Source organism: Bos indicus, chromosome 4, assembly GCF_029378745.1.
Source record: "Bos indicus isolate NIAB-ARS_2022 breed Sahiwal x Tharparkar chromosome 4, NIAB-ARS_B.indTharparkar_mat_pri_1.0, whole genome shotgun sequence".
NCBI classification, from domain to species: domain Eukaryota; kingdom Metazoa; phylum Chordata; class Mammalia; order Artiodactyla; family Bovidae; genus Bos; species Bos indicus.
In genome coordinates, this window is record NC_091763.1 from 66729182 (window position 1) to 66748791 (window position 19610).

General features: G+C 45.2%; 1 protein-coding gene across 4 annotated transcripts in view; it reads left to right on the forward strand.

The window, feature by feature from the left end:
- SCRN1 (secernin 1) overlaps window positions 1-19610 on the forward strand; it is a 66289-nt gene that overhangs the window by 41120 nt on the left and 5559 nt on the right. For all 4 annotated transcript variants that reach the window (XM_019958827.2, XM_019958826.2, XM_070787275.1 and 1 more), the window contains 4 exons: window positions 6696-6898; window positions 7869-8063; window positions 10463-10628; window positions 18686-18866. In XM_019958827.2, coding sequence (XP_019814386.2) covers window positions 6696-6898; window positions 7869-8063; window positions 10463-10628; window positions 18686-18866 — 745 coding nt within the window. The remainder of the gene's footprint in view (window positions 1-6695; window positions 6899-7868; window positions 8064-10462; window positions 10629-18685; window positions 18867-19610) is intronic.

Genomic DNA, 19610 nt, shown 5'->3' on the forward strand with positions numbered 1-19610 from the left:
TATATTAAGTGAAAGAAGCCAGACCCAAAAGGTCACATATTACATGATTCTAGTTACATGAAATACCAAGAATAGGCAAATTCATAGAAGCAGAAAGTGGTCTCCTGGGGTTGGAGTGGGGCATAGAGAGGGATTCCTGATGGGTACGGGGCTTCTTTTTGGGGTATTTGAAATGTTTTAAACTTAGATTATGGTGATAGTTGCACAGCTTTATGAAGATACTAAAGATCATTCAATGACACTTTTAAATGGGTCAATTTTATGGTCTTTGAAATATATCTAATAATATATAAAAGTAAATAGAAAAAATACATATATAACACATAAAATAAAAAGGAAGAAAGAACAGAAACTGCTTCCCTCCTTTCCCCTCTATGTCTCTGTCCTCTTTTCTTTCTCTCCCCTCTCAGCCACAGGGTAATGCATTCACGTTTAACACGTTAGTGAAGCGCAGAGGCGGACATGTAAGCTTGGCAAGATGGAGGTCTCCGTTGGCTTGTTCACTAATGTGTCACAAGGGCTAGGGCTGTGTCCCTGGTGTGCAGCGGCTGATCAGTGGCCAAGTTTGGAAAGAATGACTACAGTAGAAAGTGGCAGGAATGAAACGACATTCTGAAGTAGTTTCTTTTTTTCCTGAAATAGTGAAATGCAGTGGACTTACGGCATGGTTGAAGGGGGACTGGGCTGGGAGCTGGAGGTCTTAGTTCTCAGTGTGGAAACACCATGAGTGTCCGTGCCCGTCATTTGTTCAGTGTGAGTCCTGAATTGGATGACCTCCAGAGCTCCCAAAGGGGACATGCTACACCAAGGAATGGAGGTTTTTACATTTTATAGGTTTTGCAGGGAGAAATTGCACATGTTCGCAAAGACGTCTGTGGCCCATAGCTTCTTTCACCTGGTCGACAGGTCAGTTTGTGACACTTTTTTGATGCCACATTGCCTTTATGCCTTCCCCACCCTTCCCTACTATTCCAGGTTATTATAAACTCAGAAGGAGCAGGTCCCCTGAGCTGGAGAAAAGGAATAAAAAGCCTCATATTTATAATGAGTTCTCTCTTGATCAACAGAGTGAAATGGAGAGAATAACAAATTTTCAGCTTATGTTTTGACAGCTGTCCCAGTAGTTTTACCTCCCTGTTTAAGAGAAATCCTGAAAATGAAGAGTTAACAATGGAAAATAATGCCCCTTTTATGCCTCACTTACACCCTTGCATTTTGAGTTATCATTGTCTTCATGGAGGGGATTAATATAACTGGCAAATATCACCATTTAAACAGTTGATTTCTAAGGGATGACAGAAGAGAGTGGTTTTTTCCTTTCTTCAGTGCTTCTGACGTATCTTTTCAAGTTCATCAACCTATAAGACAACCAGAGTTATTGAATGTGTGCTTTGTGTTAGACTCTGTAGGCGCATAAAGAAGCTCAGACATTTCAAAGAGATCTTAGTCTGTTTGCAGGGAGAGGACAGAAGATTGAGCAATGCAAGATTTTAGACCAATTTAAGATGACAGGAGGAGAAATGTGTCTTAAGGCAATTGGAGATTTTTAGCCACATAAAAGGCACAGAATCCCAGGTTCTCAGCAAACACTGCTGGATGTTCAGAGATGATAATGGGCTGCATCCGTTTAGGAGTGCTTCAAGGAGATGCATTTCACCTGGGTCTACAAGGCCCAGGGATGTAGACAGAGAAGATATATTTAGCACGTAATTGAGGTTGTGATAGTTACCAAGGTCTGGAACAGTAACATATGTTGGGAGTAGATGACAGGGTAAGTTTAATTATAGTCATTTAGCTTCAACTCCTTTCCTGGCCACCCATGACCAGCTATTACAATGCAAAGACAGGTGTGTGAAGAGGACCCTGCTGTGGTATCTGCACCTTGAGTGGCTCTTTGTGAGTTCAGGGTCTCAGCTTTACACCAGCTATGATCAGTTCAGTCACACACAGTCAGATACTGAGGAGCCATTCCATACCGACTGAATCCTAAAAATGACCCCTGAGCCAGAATTCCTCCTAGATCAACGTCTAAGCGCCTCCCAGCTGATGGGTGCTGTAGCTCCACATGTTTTCAGAGGGACTTAGGGGCGGGACCACGTGCATGCTCAGTCATGTCCAACTCTTTATGACCCCATGGACCCCACCAGGCTCCTCTGCCCAGATTTTCCAGACAAGAATAATGGAGCGGGTTGCCATTTCCAAAACAGGTACAAAGTTTATTATTAGAGACACAGCACAGGTATGGGAGAGCACACAAAAAACAGCTTATTTAAGTCAGAAGCAGGGTGGAAATAGACACCAGAGAGCAGTGCGGTAAAAAGGTGATTTGAATCTCTTACATAAGACAATTCTTCCTGGTGTTTTTGGTGAGTGTGAGGGCTCACTGGTGATTTGAAAGGGGGTTCAGCCAGTGTTGGTTTTGCTCTTTTTGGGTGGCGCAGTGTAAAGAATCTGCCTGCCAATGCAGGAGACACAGGTTCGATTTCTGGGTCAGGAGGATCCTCTGGCGTAGGAGATGACAACCCACCCCATTATTGCCTGGGGAATACCCTGGATAGAGGAGACTGGCGGGCTATAGTCCTAGGGGTTGCAAAGAGTTGGATGTGACTGAGCAACACAATAACCAGTGTCTATAGGAGGAAAGAACCTGTGGAAATAAGAGTTACTATTTCCAAAACACTATTGTGTAGTGTGTTTTGCGGAGAATATTGCATTTAACTCTCACCACAATCTGGTGAAGCAGTGCGGCTACTTCTGTTTGGTAGACAGGAAACCGAGGCTTAGGGAGATTAAGGGACTTGCCTGAGGCTTCCACAGAGCCTGGTGTAGGGTGCCTGCCCCCTCAGGGAAGCTGCTTCTGTACTAGAGTGCAGGTTACTTCTCTCCAGGAGCCAGGAAGCTCTGGATACCAGGAGACTGAGGCTAGTCCAAAGGTTTCACACACCTTTCTTCTAAATCAGTGCAGCCATTAACATCCACTTTTCCCCCTCCTGCTTTCATCCCTCTGGCTAGAAGCTGGGACCCTTTTGATAACCAAAAAACAGTGAACCAAGAGAGGCCTTGCAGACCCCTTGATTTGTGGGGAATAAGAAAGGTTATTTGCATCTGCATCTGTATAGGCTCATTCCTAAAAGGGGAGGGGGATTGACTTATTTTTATGACTTTCTCTAGGGCGGTGACTGAGTGACTTCACTTTTACTTTTCACTTTCACGCACTGGAGAAGGAAATGGCAACCCACTCCAGTGTTCTTGCCTGGAGAATCCCAGGGACGGGGGAGCCTGGTGGGCTGCCGTCTATGGGGTCGCACAGAGTCGGACACGACTGAAGCGACTTAGCAGCAGCAGCAGCAGGAGAGTGATTATGTGTTTTCAGGAAATCTAATTATAACTTGCATGTGTGTGCTCAGTCGTGTCCGACTCTTTGCAACCCCATGGACTGTCGCCCGCCAGGCTCCTCTGTACATGGAATTTCCCAGGTAAGGATACTGAATCGGGTTGCCATTTCCTACTCCAGGGGATCTTCCCGACCCAGGGATGGAACCTTCATCTCTTGAGTCTCCTGCGTTGCTAGGTGGCTTCTTCACCACTGTGCCACCTGGGAAGCCCCATGTTTCACCTTAATTGGGATACAGTGGCACAGTGGTTTTCCTAATAAGTGGAAGCATAGGGATCAAGAAGACAAACGAGCAGTGTTCCTAAACATGGGGCTTGCAGCCTGGGAGTGCGGAGGGTGCTCATCTTCCTTGGTAAGCTGTGTTCACCTTTCCAGAACGGACACAGTGAGTTCGACATACCGGTGAGAAAGCCATTGGCCCCAAATAGGCATTTCCTCCAGAATTTTCCATAAAAAATAAGGATCTGAATTTGGGAGCATCTAACTCCAAGACCCAGAATAACCTGACCAGGCGCACATTTCTGAAGGATTTGAGTTATGCTGAAGGTAAATGTCAGAGCGAGACTCTAACAGTTGATTGATAGTTAACCGTTGGCGTAGTTAATTTCAATCCTTTTCCTGCTCCAGTCAAGCCCATGATGGAGGTATAGCAGCCAGAGTGAAAGTAGGCGTGGAGACCAGAAAGTCCCTGTTCTCATTTGGCATCACATGGATGCGCCTCATCTAGGAGGGGAAATGTTGGGAAAGGCTTTAAAATAGGCCTCTTGATGGTGGGTGGCTTGTGGGCCTGGATCCAGACGTACAGATGCACCTCTGGATCTCAGGTGGAGAGGACGCGACCCTCTGCTGTCCACAGCTTTGTTAGCAGTCCTATTCTCGGCCCACGGCAGGGAGACCACCTGGGAATGGTCAGGTGGGACAGATGGGGATCTTTTCCCCATGGTCCTGGCATGAGGGGTTTAATCAGAATCATGTCTGTGGAGGAGTGCAGAGGCCCTCCTGCACACACTGCAGAAGGCACCAAAGTCAGTGTGGGGTGCAAACGAGCAGAACAGTAGGGGAGTAAGTTAGAAACTGCAAGAGAGGGACTTCCTGGCAGTCCAGTGGTTAGGACTTTGCCTTCCAGTGCAGAGGCCACGGTTCCATCCCTGGTTAGGGAGCTACGATCCCACATGCCTTGGGGCCGAAAAAACAAAAAGCAAAAGCAATGCTGTAACAAATTCAACAAAGACTTTAAAAATAGTCCACTTCAAAATAAAAAAAAATTTTTTTAATAAATCTTTGAAAGAAAAACTGAAAGAGAAGTCACAGCTGCCAAAGGTGACCTTGCTGTCCCTGGCTGGGTATTCACAGGCTCCTCCCAGTGCTTGTTTGCATGGGTAAGCGGGGCCCTGCAGAGGCCCTGGGTGCATTCTGCCTAGAATGACCAGGAGCCACCAGGGACCTGTGGAAAGCAGGAAGGGGCCCTCCTGTGAGGCCAGCTCTTGGCTGTGAGAGGCACTTGCAGCACACTTGTTCGCTCTGGACCTTCGAGATGAGGTGAGTGCTTATCTCCTCTGCTCCTTTTTGGAGAAGATGACAGGGACCAACAGAAGAGTCCACTGCTTCCATCTTCTAATGAATTTTTTCTTCTATGACTCCCCTAAGGCTTCAGCTTCTCAAAGCATTGCCTTGTCATCAAGGCTTCCTAAATAAGCTTAAATTGAGAAATGCCAAATGAATTGGTATATAATTAATCTCTGAAAATAAGCCTGTTGCAAAGATAAATCCGGATCATGGAGTCCCATTATCTCTTCGTCTCCCTGGCAGCACAGTGCAACGTCTTTCAGGAAGAATCAAACTGGGTGAATTTTAATAGTAATTGCATCTCAAGTTGAAAACTCACCCAGAACTGGCCTCTGCTGCCATCTTAGTAGGGTTCCATTGCCTCTGTTCTGAGACTCCACGCTTCTGTGACCAACATTACAATTTGAATGAAGAAACGAATAAATAGAAATTTACTGAGCACCCATTACGTGCCATTCTCTTTCAAATCAGCCTGAGAGGGAAACAGTACTGTTTTTCACTTTACAGACAAGACAATCAAAGTTCAAAAAGGTTACCCCTGGTGGATAACAGAAGCAGAATTAGAAATGAGGTCACTTTATCTCTGAGTCATTTGTTTTTCTGCCACAGTCTGCTGTGTCTGAAAACTTACTGATCACCTACTTGGTCCCGGGTGCCGGTGCCATGTATTTTCATGTTCATCATCTCATAAAACCCATCTTCCTAGTACTCAGTGACGTAGGTGCTTATTTTACTGGTGACATAAAACTGAAGTTCAACTGTATGATACAACTTGCTCAAGTTACACGGCTTCTCAGGTGGCGCCAGTGGTAAAGAACCCACCTGCCAATGCAGGAGACATAAGAGATGTGGGTTCCATCCCTGTATCGGGAGGAGCCTCTGGAGGAGGGCATGGCACCCCACTCCAGTATTCTTGCCTGGAGAATCCCATGGACAGAGGAGCCTGGGGGGCTACAGTCCATAGGGTCGCACAGAGTCAGACACGACTGAAGTGACTTAGCATGCAAGCACGCAGGCTCAAGTCATGTAGAGGGCGGTCTCTGTGGCCTCTTTAAGGAGTCTCTTCATTGGAAAGGCTGGGAGGAGATGGCTGTTTCACTTTGGAAGAAGTTGGTCCTTTTGAATGACAAGCTGTAAGTCACACCAGTGGAGGTGGGCTGTTAGGTAGAAGAAGTATGTAGAAAAAGGACTGGTCTTGTCCTAACCAGCCGCCCATTCCTAAGGAGATGGTGGGTGAATTACATTCACAGAGGACAGTGGCTGGCTATAGAGCACTGCTATTACTAACCCGAATACCTGGTGTAGAATCATAGAGGTCACGGCTGGACTGGGCAGAGGTTTCCTTTTGCCCAGAGGCAGGAGGGAGAACAAGCCACAGGGAGATTGTCTTGCTAAGGTCTTTTACGAAGCTGGCCAGCTTCAGGGGAGTCAGAGTTAGAAAACAGAAAAAGAGAAATGGCCAAGCTTCCTTTCAAGAGAGAGAAGCCACTGGGCTCCTGACTGTGTGGAAAGGGCATGACCAAAGACAGAAAACGCCCCCATGATTTTGAATGGAATGTGTGCTATGTATTGTGAGTTCAAATGCTGTTTATCTGTTTGCGTATCAGCCTGAGTATTTAACATAGTTATGCACGTCGGCATTCTTCATAACTCAGCTTGGTCCCAACCTTTGATGCCTGTGCTAATAATGAGGTGGTGTGAAATGACAGGTGTGCTTCTGGTCTTCTTACTTCAGGCTTGGTTTAGAGAGAGGGGCAACAGCTAAAGAAGCCTTAGACGTCATCGTCGCCTTGTTGGAAGAACATGGACAGGGTGGGAATTATTATGAAGATGCTAACTCCTGCCACAGCTTCCAAAGTGCATTTCTGATTGTGGACCGTGAGGAGGCGTGGGTGCTGGAGACTGTAGGGAAGTACTGGGCTGCAGAGAAGATCACAGGTGAGTGGGGGTGGCTGGTGGGGAGTTTCAAGGACAGGAAGAGCTAAGGCCATGGTGCCCAGACTTACAGACCCTCTCAGTGCTACATCTGCAGGCTCTAATGTGCTCCTCATTTCTGGGCACCCAAATACACACATATTTGCACATACATTCCATTATTTTAAAACAATTCATTATTGGGGATTCCCTGGTGGTCCGTCCAGTGGTTAGGACTACATTCTGTCATTGCTAGGTACCTGGGTTCAATCCCTGGTTAGGTTACTAAGATCCTACAAGCTGCACAGTGTGGCCTAAATAAATAAATACATAATTCATTATCAGGGTCACTGTGTTTTTCTAAATGTTGGGGCCTGAAAAAAAATCTGAATGAAGAAGTCCCATAATTTAAAAATTAAAAAAACAAAAAACGTATATATTGATTTGAGCAGAGGGCGATAGTTAAGCGAGACTAAGCGACTTAGCAGCAGCAGCAGCAGCAACCTGGTGAGGAGAAATGTCTGGAGCTGCGACATTCATGAGTCTTGTTAGCAATACAGAGCCTCTTTCAAGGAACCTTTCACTTTTCTCGTGGGTAGTAAACGAGAATAATAATAAAATATTAAAATAAAATAAAATATTAATATTTTATTAAAATATTTTAATGGGTAGTAAATGAGAATAATAATAAAATATTAATATTAAAATAAAATAAAATAAAAATAAAAACCTTTCACTTTTCTCTTGGGGTTTAGTTTGTCAGGTCAAGTGACTCACTCATTGAAAACGTGATAAAATGTGTCAGGGCTGCTCAAACCTTCTAGGAGATCTTAAAAGAAGACCAAGGACCTTATGTTTCTCTCTTCAGAAATGAAATTGATTCCTCCATATAGTTAGAGTCAAGTTGCAGGGGAGAGCTGCCCTGTAACATCCATTTCTTGATAAAGTCTCTATAAGTCTATGTCTAAATAGTTGGACTTTGTATTCTTTACAGAGGGAGTCAAGTGCATTTGCAATCAGCTTTCGCTCACAACTAAAATCGACGCAGAGCATCCGGAACTCAGGAGTTATGCTCAGAGTCAAGGTTGGTGGATGGGAGAGGACGAGTTTAATTTCTCTGAAGTTTTTTCTCCAGCTGATGACCATCTAACCTGCTGTTCAGGCAGAGACACCTTAGAAAAGCAAGAAGGTGAGTTGGGGTGTTCCTTACAGTTCTCTCTCTCATACCATTTGTCTTGCAGCTATTTCAGAGACCTTGTTTGAACTTGGAAGAATAAGCAAAGAGGAGAAGTGGAGAACAGACCTTGTCCTGTGTACGGAAACTGACTTGTGCTAAAGTCCTTGCTGTGCAGTCTATGACCACAACTTGCATTTATTTTTACATGATGCTTTTTATCCATGGACGTTTCTGCTCCCATTTCTCCTTTAAGTGCTGATGTCACTATGCTTGTCTTTGAAACACTTAGTGCAGTCTTGCTTATACCTCAGCATTTGTACATTTGACGTATCTTCTCTGTATATTTCCCTGTTTCATTAGCCTGCTGAGTCTTGACATCAGGGGTGCTATCTTTTATTCACCTTAGGATCCCCTTGTGATGCCTGTTATGGCCCTTTGTTCCGTGAACACTTGTTGAGTCAAATTGTTGAATTCCTTTCATGAGCCCTCTATTTCCCACCCGATATTGACTTAGCCAGCATCCATTTTTAAGTAAATGTGGTGACTGGTAGCTTGTTACTTTTGTGCCTGAGTGGAAAACCCTTCCCCATAAACCACAATGGCCACATTTTATATTTGCTGGTGAGACATGTGTTTTGTGAGTCAAGCCTTTGGTGATTTAGAATAGGAGTTGACCTGTTGGTAGATGCCTGTTTTGTAAATAAAATTTCACTGGAACACAGCCACACCTGTTTATTTTCCTCTTGTTTATGACTGCTTCCGTGCTGTGTGGCAGAGTTGAGCAGTTGCAGCAAGTCCAGCAGAGATTATAGGGCCCGTGTCTTTGTGTGTATGTGTGTGTGCGCTCAGTCGTGTCCAACTCTTTGCGACCCCACGGACTGTAGCCTGGCAGGCTCCTCTGTCCATGGGATTCTCCAGGCAAGAACACTGGAGTGGGTTACCGTTTCATCTTCTAGGGGATCCTCCTGACCAAGGGATTGAACACGCGTCTCATGAGTCTCCTGCATTGGCAGGCAGATTCTTTACCACTGAGCCATCTGGGAAGGCCTACAGGGCCCATAAGGCTAAACTGTTCCCTGGCTGGTTCTTAAAGAAAAAATTGGCTGACTCTTAATCTAGAAGAACACTTTAGGACTTTTGCTATAAACTTTATTAATATATTCTGGGTAGAAAGGTAAGAAAGTATTTAAAAATGAGAATCTTATAAAAAACTACAGTTTTTATTTGAAAAAATCTGACTTGGTGAAAGTATAATATATAATACCAGTTGTAAAGTAGTCCTGCCAAAAATATCAAACATTGACCTGATGCAGCTTCTGGATCTAGCTACTAGTTTGCCAGAAATTCAGAGGATGGAGGAGAATATTAATAACACCATCTGCAAAGTGCAACTTAAAAAGTCCAGAGTATGGGAGATTCAGGAGAAATGGCCAAGCAAATAAAATGCAAGGGGGGAAATGAGAGGCAGTGATTCAAAGAGTTTTAAGAGACATTATCAACCTGTCAGATCCTGGTTTAAATCAGTAGATTCATTTATGAGACAGGGAGGAAGTTTGAACCTGGATAGTTGAAGAACTTGGGGACTTGTCGTGAATATTTTTAGGTGCAATGTGTTATCCATGGAGATATTTACAAAAAGGATATGAGTTGTGGTAGCAAAGTTTAAGATACCTTTTCCCATGTGTTGCTTTGATTTGATCTTTGTGAATACAGATTGAAAAAATACTGTTTTAATGAATTACCAACAGAGGGAGAAAATGAAGAACCAGAATCCTATGTAGTGGAAGATTTGTTAGTCTTTTTATCTGAACTCAGAGCCAATAGTCCTTATGGTTCTCGATATTTGAAAGACTTCTCTGTGTATATTTACCACTGTAGAGAGGTCATTCCCTAGATATAATATTAACTCTAACCAGCAGGATTATACCAGAGAGCTTGCTTGGTGCTCTGCATAGATTGTATACTTTCTTATGAATATCATTCTGTTGCATATTGTACTAGTTGAGGAATTGCTAAGTGCTGTAACAAAAAGACCCCAAAATAATGTGGTTTTAAAAAATGCACCTTTATTTCTCTCTCCTAGTCCAAATGTATATAGACAGTCCAGGGTGGGTGGGTTACTTTACCTCAACATGTGACTTTGTTTTGTGGTCCACTCACTGGCATCTCCCAGCCAGCAGGAAAGGAGGGAAAAGAATGAAGGGCAAGCATTCCTCTTTATGGATGTGACGGGCAAGTTACACACGTCATTTCTGCTTACCTCTCATTGGTCAAGATCTGTCCTGTGACCACACCTAAAGTAGGGCTGTTCTGTTCCCAGCTGTAATTTCAGGGGTTCTGTTACTCAAAAGGGAAATAACTAATGGATTTTGGTTAGCAGCTTGCCTCCTCCCTCTCTTTTTTCTTTACAGAAAGCATCACTGTGCAGACTATGATTGATGTCCTACGGGACAAAGCCAGTGGAGTCTGCGTAGATTCTGAGTCTTTCCTCACCACAGCCAGTGTCGTGTCTGTCCTGCCTCAGAACGGAAGCTCGCCATGCATCCACTACTTCACTGGGACCCCAGATCCTTCCAGGTTTGTCTGAGACAGTCACACAGCTGCCAAGTCTGTGCTTCCCCTGAGAGCTCACCCAGTAATCACACCCTGAGTTCCTGCCCTTCCCTGTACATATAGTCAGATTTTTCAATATCACCATAGCCAGTGCAGTACAAGAGAGGTGAAAAAGGGAAGTTCTTGGCTTTTATCATGTAGTGTTCATCACAGTCATGGAATCAAATTGTTTTAAATTCAACAAACATTTATTAGTATGTATTATGGGCCAGGCATTGTGCTGTATATGAGGGATGCAAAGATAAATAAAACTCAGTGAGACAGAAGAGATAACAGGAAAGCTCAAGATTGATCAGAAGCACCAGTGGCTGTGAGTTAGAGGACAAAATGGCACAGAGACAAGGCACATTGCAGCCACTTCAAGGGCACTGGCCTCTTCTCTAAGACATTGTGTTTTAGGGCGTTGCTTCCTGCCCACACACCTCAGCAAAGGGCTTGTGGCCTCTAGAATAAACCACCTGAAGTTGAATTCCACCTCTGTCACTTAGTATTAATGGCCAGTAAGTCCCTTAACCTCACTAAGCTTGTGTCTGTCCTATACAATGGGCACAATCCCAGACCGTACTTTTTTATGCTTGTTGGGAGGATTAAATGAGATAATCCAAGTAAATGCATAACAGGTCTAGCTATTATTTTAGACTATCTCTGGTCTACCTGGCAGACAGCAGCCCTTCTCAGTAACTTTCAGTCCTGCACACCAAGATCATGCCATTGGTAACTTAGACACAACCATCGTGACTTCTAAATGATCAGAATCACTTGAGGGGAGTTTTTGATAAATACAGATGTCTTGACCCAAACCTTTTGTGTCAGGAATTTTAAGGTGGGCTTAGGAGTCTGTCCAGTAAGTCTGATTCCTCAGCCTGGAGGGCTCTAGAAGACTGCCCATTCCAGTAGGATCTCTGGTATTTTTCACGTGTTCCATTGGCTGATCATCATTTGAGTATCGGGTGTCAAACTTTTGACTCTGCTGCCACGGAATCTGTAGCTGTTTGATTTCATTCCCTTTCCAGCTGAAAATACTTAACTCTCCTCTTGTTGTTTCAGGAATACAGGCAATGGCAGTGCCCAGCTAGGGACTGTGTCTTAGGTGACTCAGGGGAGAAGCCAAGTACCTTCCCTGACTCTTTGGCCTCCCTGTCCCAATATAAGTAGATCTTTCTAGCAGGACCTATTAAATCCCGTATAAACTATCCTTAGTCTTTCATTCACTCATTTATTCATTCAATAAGCACTTGTTAGGCACCTGCTGTGTACCAAATATTATGCTTATTGTGTGCTAGAGACTAACTGTTTACAAGATAAGAGGGGCACAAAGGAGGCAGTGAAGGCGAAACTTCACAGAGGAAGAACTCTCGAGCACTGGTGTCGTGAGAGGAGGGGTTTGTTAGGTGCTGAAAGTGGGAGTGACATTCTGGGTGGGAGGGAACAGCATGTGCAGAGGCACAGAGGCATGAGCCAGCATGGCACCCCTTGCAGCTGTGCATCCTTCTATAGTTTGAGTTTCCATCCGTCTCCCCACTCCCCCAGTACCTCCCAAGCCCAGCGTGGGCCCTCTGCTGGCCTCTAACCAGGAGCCTCACCCACTCACCAGTATTCCAGGCAGCCTCTCAGGACACGCCTCTTGTTTGACTCTGGCTTCTTTCTCTTGACTTGATCTCCCCATTAGGAATGCCTGGTTCTGTGACCCCACTCCTACCCCACTTTTTGGTCGATCAGATCTGGGGCTTGTCCTTCCTCTCCCTTGTGGATGCTGACCTTGCTTGCTGATGGCTTTTGTGAGCACTCTGTGCTGGCCCACAGGGATACGTGTAGGCTTTCAGAATGTGTCTGGAACATCCTGTCAAGGTCTTTAGACATTGTTTTTCTGGGAAAGGAGCTTTTGAAGGAGCGGGTTGAACTGAAGAGTGACCACAACAGCCCCCTTGGTTCCTGACTTATCAGACACCTGCTCCAGCTGTGCTTAGAAGACAGCTTTGTGGTGCCAGGACGTGAAGATAAAGTCATTCTGTTTCCTAGGCTATAGGACACAGCCCAGTGCAATTCTAAAAATGCGCTGAAAAATAGCTTTCTAATATCTAAAAGTGAAAATTTCAAGTAATTTTAAAAGAAAATTATTCATGGTTAAATTAATTGAGAAGACCTTAAAGGCTATTAAGGGCTTCCTGGAAGACATTCATTTTTATCATCTATGGTTAAATGAACTACATTGCCTACTGTGACTATAGAACTGTCATAGATTTTTTTTTCTCCTATTCAACATTTCAATGTTTCTTTGTAATTAGGCATCCTTACCATTTTGTATTTTGTCAGCAGGAAGCATAATTACCTACTCTTGGGTTTTAGGTAATAAAATTAGGGAAATTTTAGCCGGCTTCGGCTAATGCTACAAACGTTAGAGAGATGTTTGCAGGAAATAGTTTCGGAGCAGTGGCCTTGCAGAAGATTATGATCAAAGAAGACTGTTATTTATCCTCCCAATTAATGTTAGAAACTGAAGGACATGATCGTACTATTGTTCTATCTGCTTCAGCACTTCTCGGCTCTTTGCTTACTGTATTAATTATAGATCCTTCTCTCAAAATAGCTTGTTCTCATAGTCCCGTTTTTTCTTCCTCCTTCCCTCTTTTCTCTCCCTCCTGATTTGTACCAGGTATTATATAAGTTTGAGAATTGGAGGCAGATACAAAAGCCAGAGTTTGAGAGATAGAGGGAGATGCAGAAGAACTTTAATTTTATTGAGTGGGCAAATTCCATCATGTAATATATTCTGATGAGTCAGCTGGTGCCTCGATCATCCATACAGTGACACTGATCGGCGTTAGTGCACCAGTTCTAACCGTTTGCTTCGTGGAAGCCAGTATCTGTTAAAGCTTCATCCGTATGAAGGATTGGGAAGGGAAAGAGCAGAGAGGTAGCTTCGCATTTTGAGACAGTGTAATTTCCAGGTTCCGTTGCTGTGCTGGAGTTTGTGAGAGCTGATGATGTCATGTCTGCCCAACCCTGTGTTCAGTAATGTCACACGGGTGGCTTGAGAAGGGCCCCAGTGAGTGTGTTCACACTGTGGAGATCAGCGGACACTATGAATTAGGGCTGATTGCTTCACTACTTAGAAGCTATCACATCTGAGAAAACACAAATATTCAAGATACAGGAGGATAAACCAAGTGGAGGAAAGAATTAAAAGTGTTTCCATTTTAAATATTAGTAGGCTATTTCCCAACCCATTTCTTTAATTGCATTAGGCCATGTAATTCAGCCTGGAAAACAAAATAGGGAGGAAGTTCTAGGAAAAGAGGGTCTTTGACCCACTTTATGGCAGGGAACTGGAGAGATGCAAGGGATACAGGGTGTGTGTGTGTGTGTGTGTGTGTGTGTGTATGTGTGCGAGTGTGTGGTGTTTGCTTCCTCTTCTCGTAGGTACTAGGCTTGAGAGTCTACGTTGCATCAATTGAGACTGTCTCATCTGGTTAGTTCAAATGTCAGTGACAAGTGAACCTTTTCATTATTGGAGATAATGTTATAGACACTGTGGTTTATGTAAATACAGGGCCACAGCCTGCATGGACGACACCCAGCTGAGGACCTTGTGTAAAATAGCCCTGCCTTTGATTTCATTCCTAACTCTCCCAGCAGTATCTTTTTCCTCTCTCCCACCCCACGGTTTTGACTTTTTAAAACCTCCCAGGGTATCTGGATCCAGTCCAAAGGGTGTCCCAGGCTCCAGAGGTACTAGTTTTCTTTCCCTCTAAATGGAAACGCCCTTCACAAATAGGTTCTGCTCTCAGCCATATGTGGCTTTAGCTATGTATGTGATTTAAGTGATTCACAGCCCAGCTGGAATGACCCATGGATGAACCATTCAGAGGGACACATGCAGTTGAGGGAAACTGGTTCTTCCAGGCCCATATCAGATTGGTTTAAAGTTTAGCAGATGCATCCAAGCAGGGCCCTTTGTGCTGCTGTTTTTGTGCGAGCAGATCCACCAGGGACTCTGGGGCAGAAGTTAAGCCCATCACTCTGGGAGTTTCTGCATCATTGGTAAGAACACAGCCCTGTTTGAAGTAAGAAATGTGAGCTGGCCAGTCATACTAGAGTTCTGTGTCAGAATCAGCCATGAACTGCTCTTGGGGTCCTCAGTATGAGTGATGAACTGGGCCCCACCATGGCTGGGTGTGCTGGGAGGGGTGGTCATGACCCACATGGCAGTTCAGCTTTGCTGCTGGCTGGATATATGGCCTTGATCAAGTCATTTCATCTCTCTGAACATACATTCATTCAAGTGTCATTTAAGAAGCTACCATCTGAGGTTCACTTTTGGGAAAATGTCAGAGTATCTTCTCACTTACTTGTATTTTTAATGTGATTTTCTGTAATGTTTGGTAAGAAATCAAAACATTTGGAAACCATTGAGTTTTCCACATTGCCCTTTTCTGGATCTATAGATGTAAGTGATCAGGATGGAATTATAGATAATTCCCACATTCTGGTATATTATTGTGGTTTATTATGGCAATAATTTTATTTATTCAATCTCAAAAAAGAATCTCCCTTTAACCATTTGATGGTAAAATAATCCGGCTGCCAATGCAGGAGACACAGGTTCAGTCTTTGGGTCAGAAAGATCCCCTGGAGGAGGAAATGACACCCCACTCCAGTATTCTTACCTGGAAAATCCCATGGACAGAGGAGCCAGGCAGGCTACAGCCCATGGGGTCATAAAGAGTTAACACGACCAGGTGAGACAACTACCTGATGAACATATACTTCATGTTTTTAGCAGCTGAGGATGCTGGGTTCCTTATAGACTTTGGGGAAAAAATTCTTGGAGGACTTTGGCTGCTTTAGAATATTCTAGAAACCTCATATTATTAACTTACTTATTTTTAAAGTTAAAATGGATGGATAGAAGGGATAAACATATAGTCCCTCTGTCTTACAGATGCCACCAGACACTTTCTCAGTGATGTTAAACTAACCTCCACATGCCAGTGAGTGTGGACTGGCTTGAGGTTCCATCAGGCAGGGGGTTTTGACTTTTTTTTTTTTTTTAACTCTGCTGTTATCTTGTGTATTGGGTGCAGAAGACCACAACTGTGCTTACCGTGAACTTCTTGAAAGCACAGGTTCATGAGCCTCATGACGTAGAAAGAGAAATAGCACAATAGCTTTAGCAGCTGAAAGGGAGAGATCATTTCAGCCCATTGAGAGACAGAGAGGAAAATGATGGACCCCACAGCTGGTCAGAGGTCAAGAGGGGACACAGACCTGCATGTGGAGTCCAGCCTAATTCCCGGCCCTGCTGTGGTGAGGCAGGCAGACCTGGACAGTTGCTCAGGAGGATCCGGTACCATGGTTCTCCCCATGGGGCCAGTTTCAGGATGGTCCTGAGCCGCATAGTAAGTAAAGCACCGAGTTCCAGAAATTAAATGACAGGCTTGCCTATGAAACATTACTCTCACTGGGACTTTGGAGAGGTGGAGAAGAGAGGTTCCTTTCAGGGGATTGTATGGGATACAGAAGTGAGCATCGTCTGTGTGGCCTGGGGCCAGTGTGAAGTGGGAGAACCCTTGTCCCAAGGGGTCTCGTTGGCAGCCCAGGCTCAGCAGCTCTGCTGGACATTGCCAATCCTCTGACTCTCCATGGTTGAGCCTGCCCCAGCCTTACCGCCAAGTTCAAGCTCAAGCCCATGGAAGCCCTGGCTCTCACCCTCTCTGTGCGACGCCAGGCCTAGGGAGGAGGTGTGAACTATGCAGGCTCTGGGCTGCAGAGTCTCTCAGGAGATCTCAGTGCATGCCAAGGAGGCTGCAGGAGGCTTCCAGTCTGCTAGAAGACGGTGTGTGCGCACTGACTTTTCAGGAAACCCCGAGTTCTGTCAGGCCCGGAAGGGTAGGGTGCTTGCCTGCTGTGAGACTGCTGTGTTGTCTGAGACCAGAGGGGCCCGGAAGCAGTTAGTTCTAGATGTCTCTCTGCTGGACTCTCCCTTACCACTGCCTTTTCTGTCCCTCTCCACCATTATCCTCTTCCAGTAAACCCTCAGAATGCCCTCAACCAAATGACCAGTTGGAGAGCTCAACTCCATGGGATCAAAATTCTATAGACATTTAAAAATTTTGCATTATTTTCTTACACTTTCAGCAGTCACCCACTTGACATTCAGGAGGAGGGAAGAGAAGCGCTGCATTTTCAGGAGGCAGTAGCAAGTGGTAGTGAGTGTTCCCTCTGTAAAGGGAGCTCCTGGTATCTCAGGGAGGGAAGGAATTTGGGAGGACTTAGCCTTGTGGAATTAGGTCCAGCCCACGTGCCTATGCTTCGTACTTCTTGGTGGACAGAGCCAGTTTCCTGTATGTGTCTGCATCACCTGCAGAGAACAGCACTTAACCAGCCCCACCCCTTTCCCTGGTGGCTCAGACAGTGAAGAATCTGCCTGCAATGCAGGAGACTCAGGTTTGATCCCTGGGTCAGGAAGATTCCCTGGAGAAGGGCATGGCAACCCTCTCCAGTATTCTTGTGTGCAGAATCCCATGGACAGAGAAGCCTGGCAGGATACAGTCCATGGGGTCGCAAAGAGTCGGACACGACTGAGCAACTAAACTCATTTTCACCCACTTCACAAGCTTAGGGTGCAGCTGCTTTCAGTAGTCAAATGAAATTAACATGAGCCGGATCTTTCATGCTGTGATCACGGTCTTTCTCTCACCTGAGTCCTTTTCCCTTGATTACCTCAGGGAACTAATCTGAGGGTTCGCTACTGGTTACTGTTGTCTCTGGTCATGCTCCTTAGACCTGGATGTCATCAGTCTCCTGGGGACATTAACAAGCAGGTTCTAGTCAGCAGGATGGGGGTGGGGCCTGAGAGTGATACTGATGCTCAAGTCCAAGGACACAGTTTGGGTGCAAGGGTCATGCGTTCCCAGTGCTTTGCAGATGGTGATGTATGTGAAAATGAGTGGCACACTGGATATAGCCCAGGGACCTTGGGGCTCAGGAATTCAACTTCCCAGCTCACTTCTCACCCATTGGAGGCACAGAGTGGGTCAAGGTGCACCAAGTTAAGAGGATGGAGAATATCCCCAATCGAAGACATACACTTGCGTGTGGGTGTGTCTCATTATCTCTTGATTGCTTTTGCAGGTGCCCCTGTGGTGTGATTGAACACAGGCCACCCTTGGGGCCCAGAGGTGCCTGTGCTCCCCCAGAACACTGCTTTGATCAAGCTGTGTTCTTTCTGGGTGCAGAGCTGGGACAGTAAAGCTCTCTCCCTGCTGTTTTAGGCAGCTGTGGTTGCCACAGACCCCCACCCAGCTGTTTCGGGGTGTGTGCACATCTGGAGGGGTGTGTTGCTTGTGCCTAGGTATGCACAGGTATACACACGCATACATGTGCACACACACATGGGCACTTGCATACAGAGTCATGTCCCCAAAGTTATACCCCTTGTGCCAAAAGAGCCGAATCAAAGAGCTCTTGCTTCAGCCGCCTACTATGCCCTCGGCTGCCCTCTCACACAACCAGACTTCTGTTTTCTATGGCGTGCCCTCTCTGGGGCCCCTGGGGTTCTGTTTTGGTCATCTGTCTTCATCTGTGCGCTCCTTGAGTCTGTCAGAGATATTCCAAACATTTTCAAATAAGGTAGAACCTAAAAAAAAAAAAGATGAGGTCTCAGACCCTGCCTTTCCAGGGGGCCTCGTTCCGTGGACCATGGTGGCGAAAGACTAACTCACATCGGTGGCCCATTGCACCCTTCCTCAAAGCACTGTGTGTGTTCATGGAACTGAAAGAAGCTCTCAAATGGCCTTCCCAGAACAAAGCCAGTCTGTGTCGATGTCTCCTCGCTGTAAATAGAACACTTTGCAACTTATAATCGGTAGCTAGTTTTATTAAAATAGTCACTAAAATATGCAGTTGGTGCTCTCTCTCGGGAGGTGCCTGCCTGCCACCCGCTGTGAGCTGAACCAGGAGTGTCTGCCCTCCTCAGGCCCTGAACCTGGTTTGGCTGAAGCTCTCTCCTTTCTCTCCAGGTCCATATTCAAGCCTTTCATCTTTGTCGATGATGTAAAACTCGTCCCCAAAGCACAGTCTCCCTGTTTTGGGGACGACGACCCTGCCAAAAAGGAGCCTCGGTTCCAGGAGAAGCCAGACCGCCGGCACGAGCTGTACAAGGCACACGAATGGGCCCGTGCTGTCCTGGAGAGTGACGAGGTGAGCCTGAGTGGGGGCTTGGGCGCGGGTGAGGTCACCAGGAAGGAGACCGGAAAGCGGATAACAAGCTCATCATTTTCCTCCTCTCCAGCTAGTCTGCTTCCAGAAACCCAGGCTCCCGAGGCCCTCGCTAGAATGCTGGTGGTAATTGTTCCAGCCAGCCTCTTGAAACCCAGAGAAAGCAAGCCTCCACTTTTGATGTTGTTCAAAATGCAGTGGCCTAAGAATATCCCTCTTTTACTTACTGTCCATCTGGGAATAACAGAAATGTGCAGTACTAGTTGGGAGAACTGGTTTTCTGTGGTCAGAAATTCTTTGTATACTTTTGGAGGTAAAAAGTTGTATTATGGCAGCACTTTAAAGACAGAATCATAGTTTTTTTTTTTTTTTTTTAAGTGATTCTTCAAAAAAATCCCTGGAGATGGTTGGTGGTGATGGTTGCATAACTGTGAATGTATTTATGCCACTGAACTGTATGCTTAAAAATGGTTAAAATCGTAAATTTTAAGTTTTGTATATTTTTTTCACATAAAAAGTTTTTACATTGTCAGTTGTAAAATAGTTCTTCTTCAAAGTGCAACCCTCCCTCCTCCACCCAAAACTTTGGTTTATAAAGTTACATCGGTTCAAACAAGAGAAATATTCAACATATGCCCATAGCAGCCGTTAGTGAAAGGCTTTCAAGTAAAATCCAAGCCTATATGTTTTTAAGCAATTTTGGCTGGTCTTCACTGCACAGTTCTC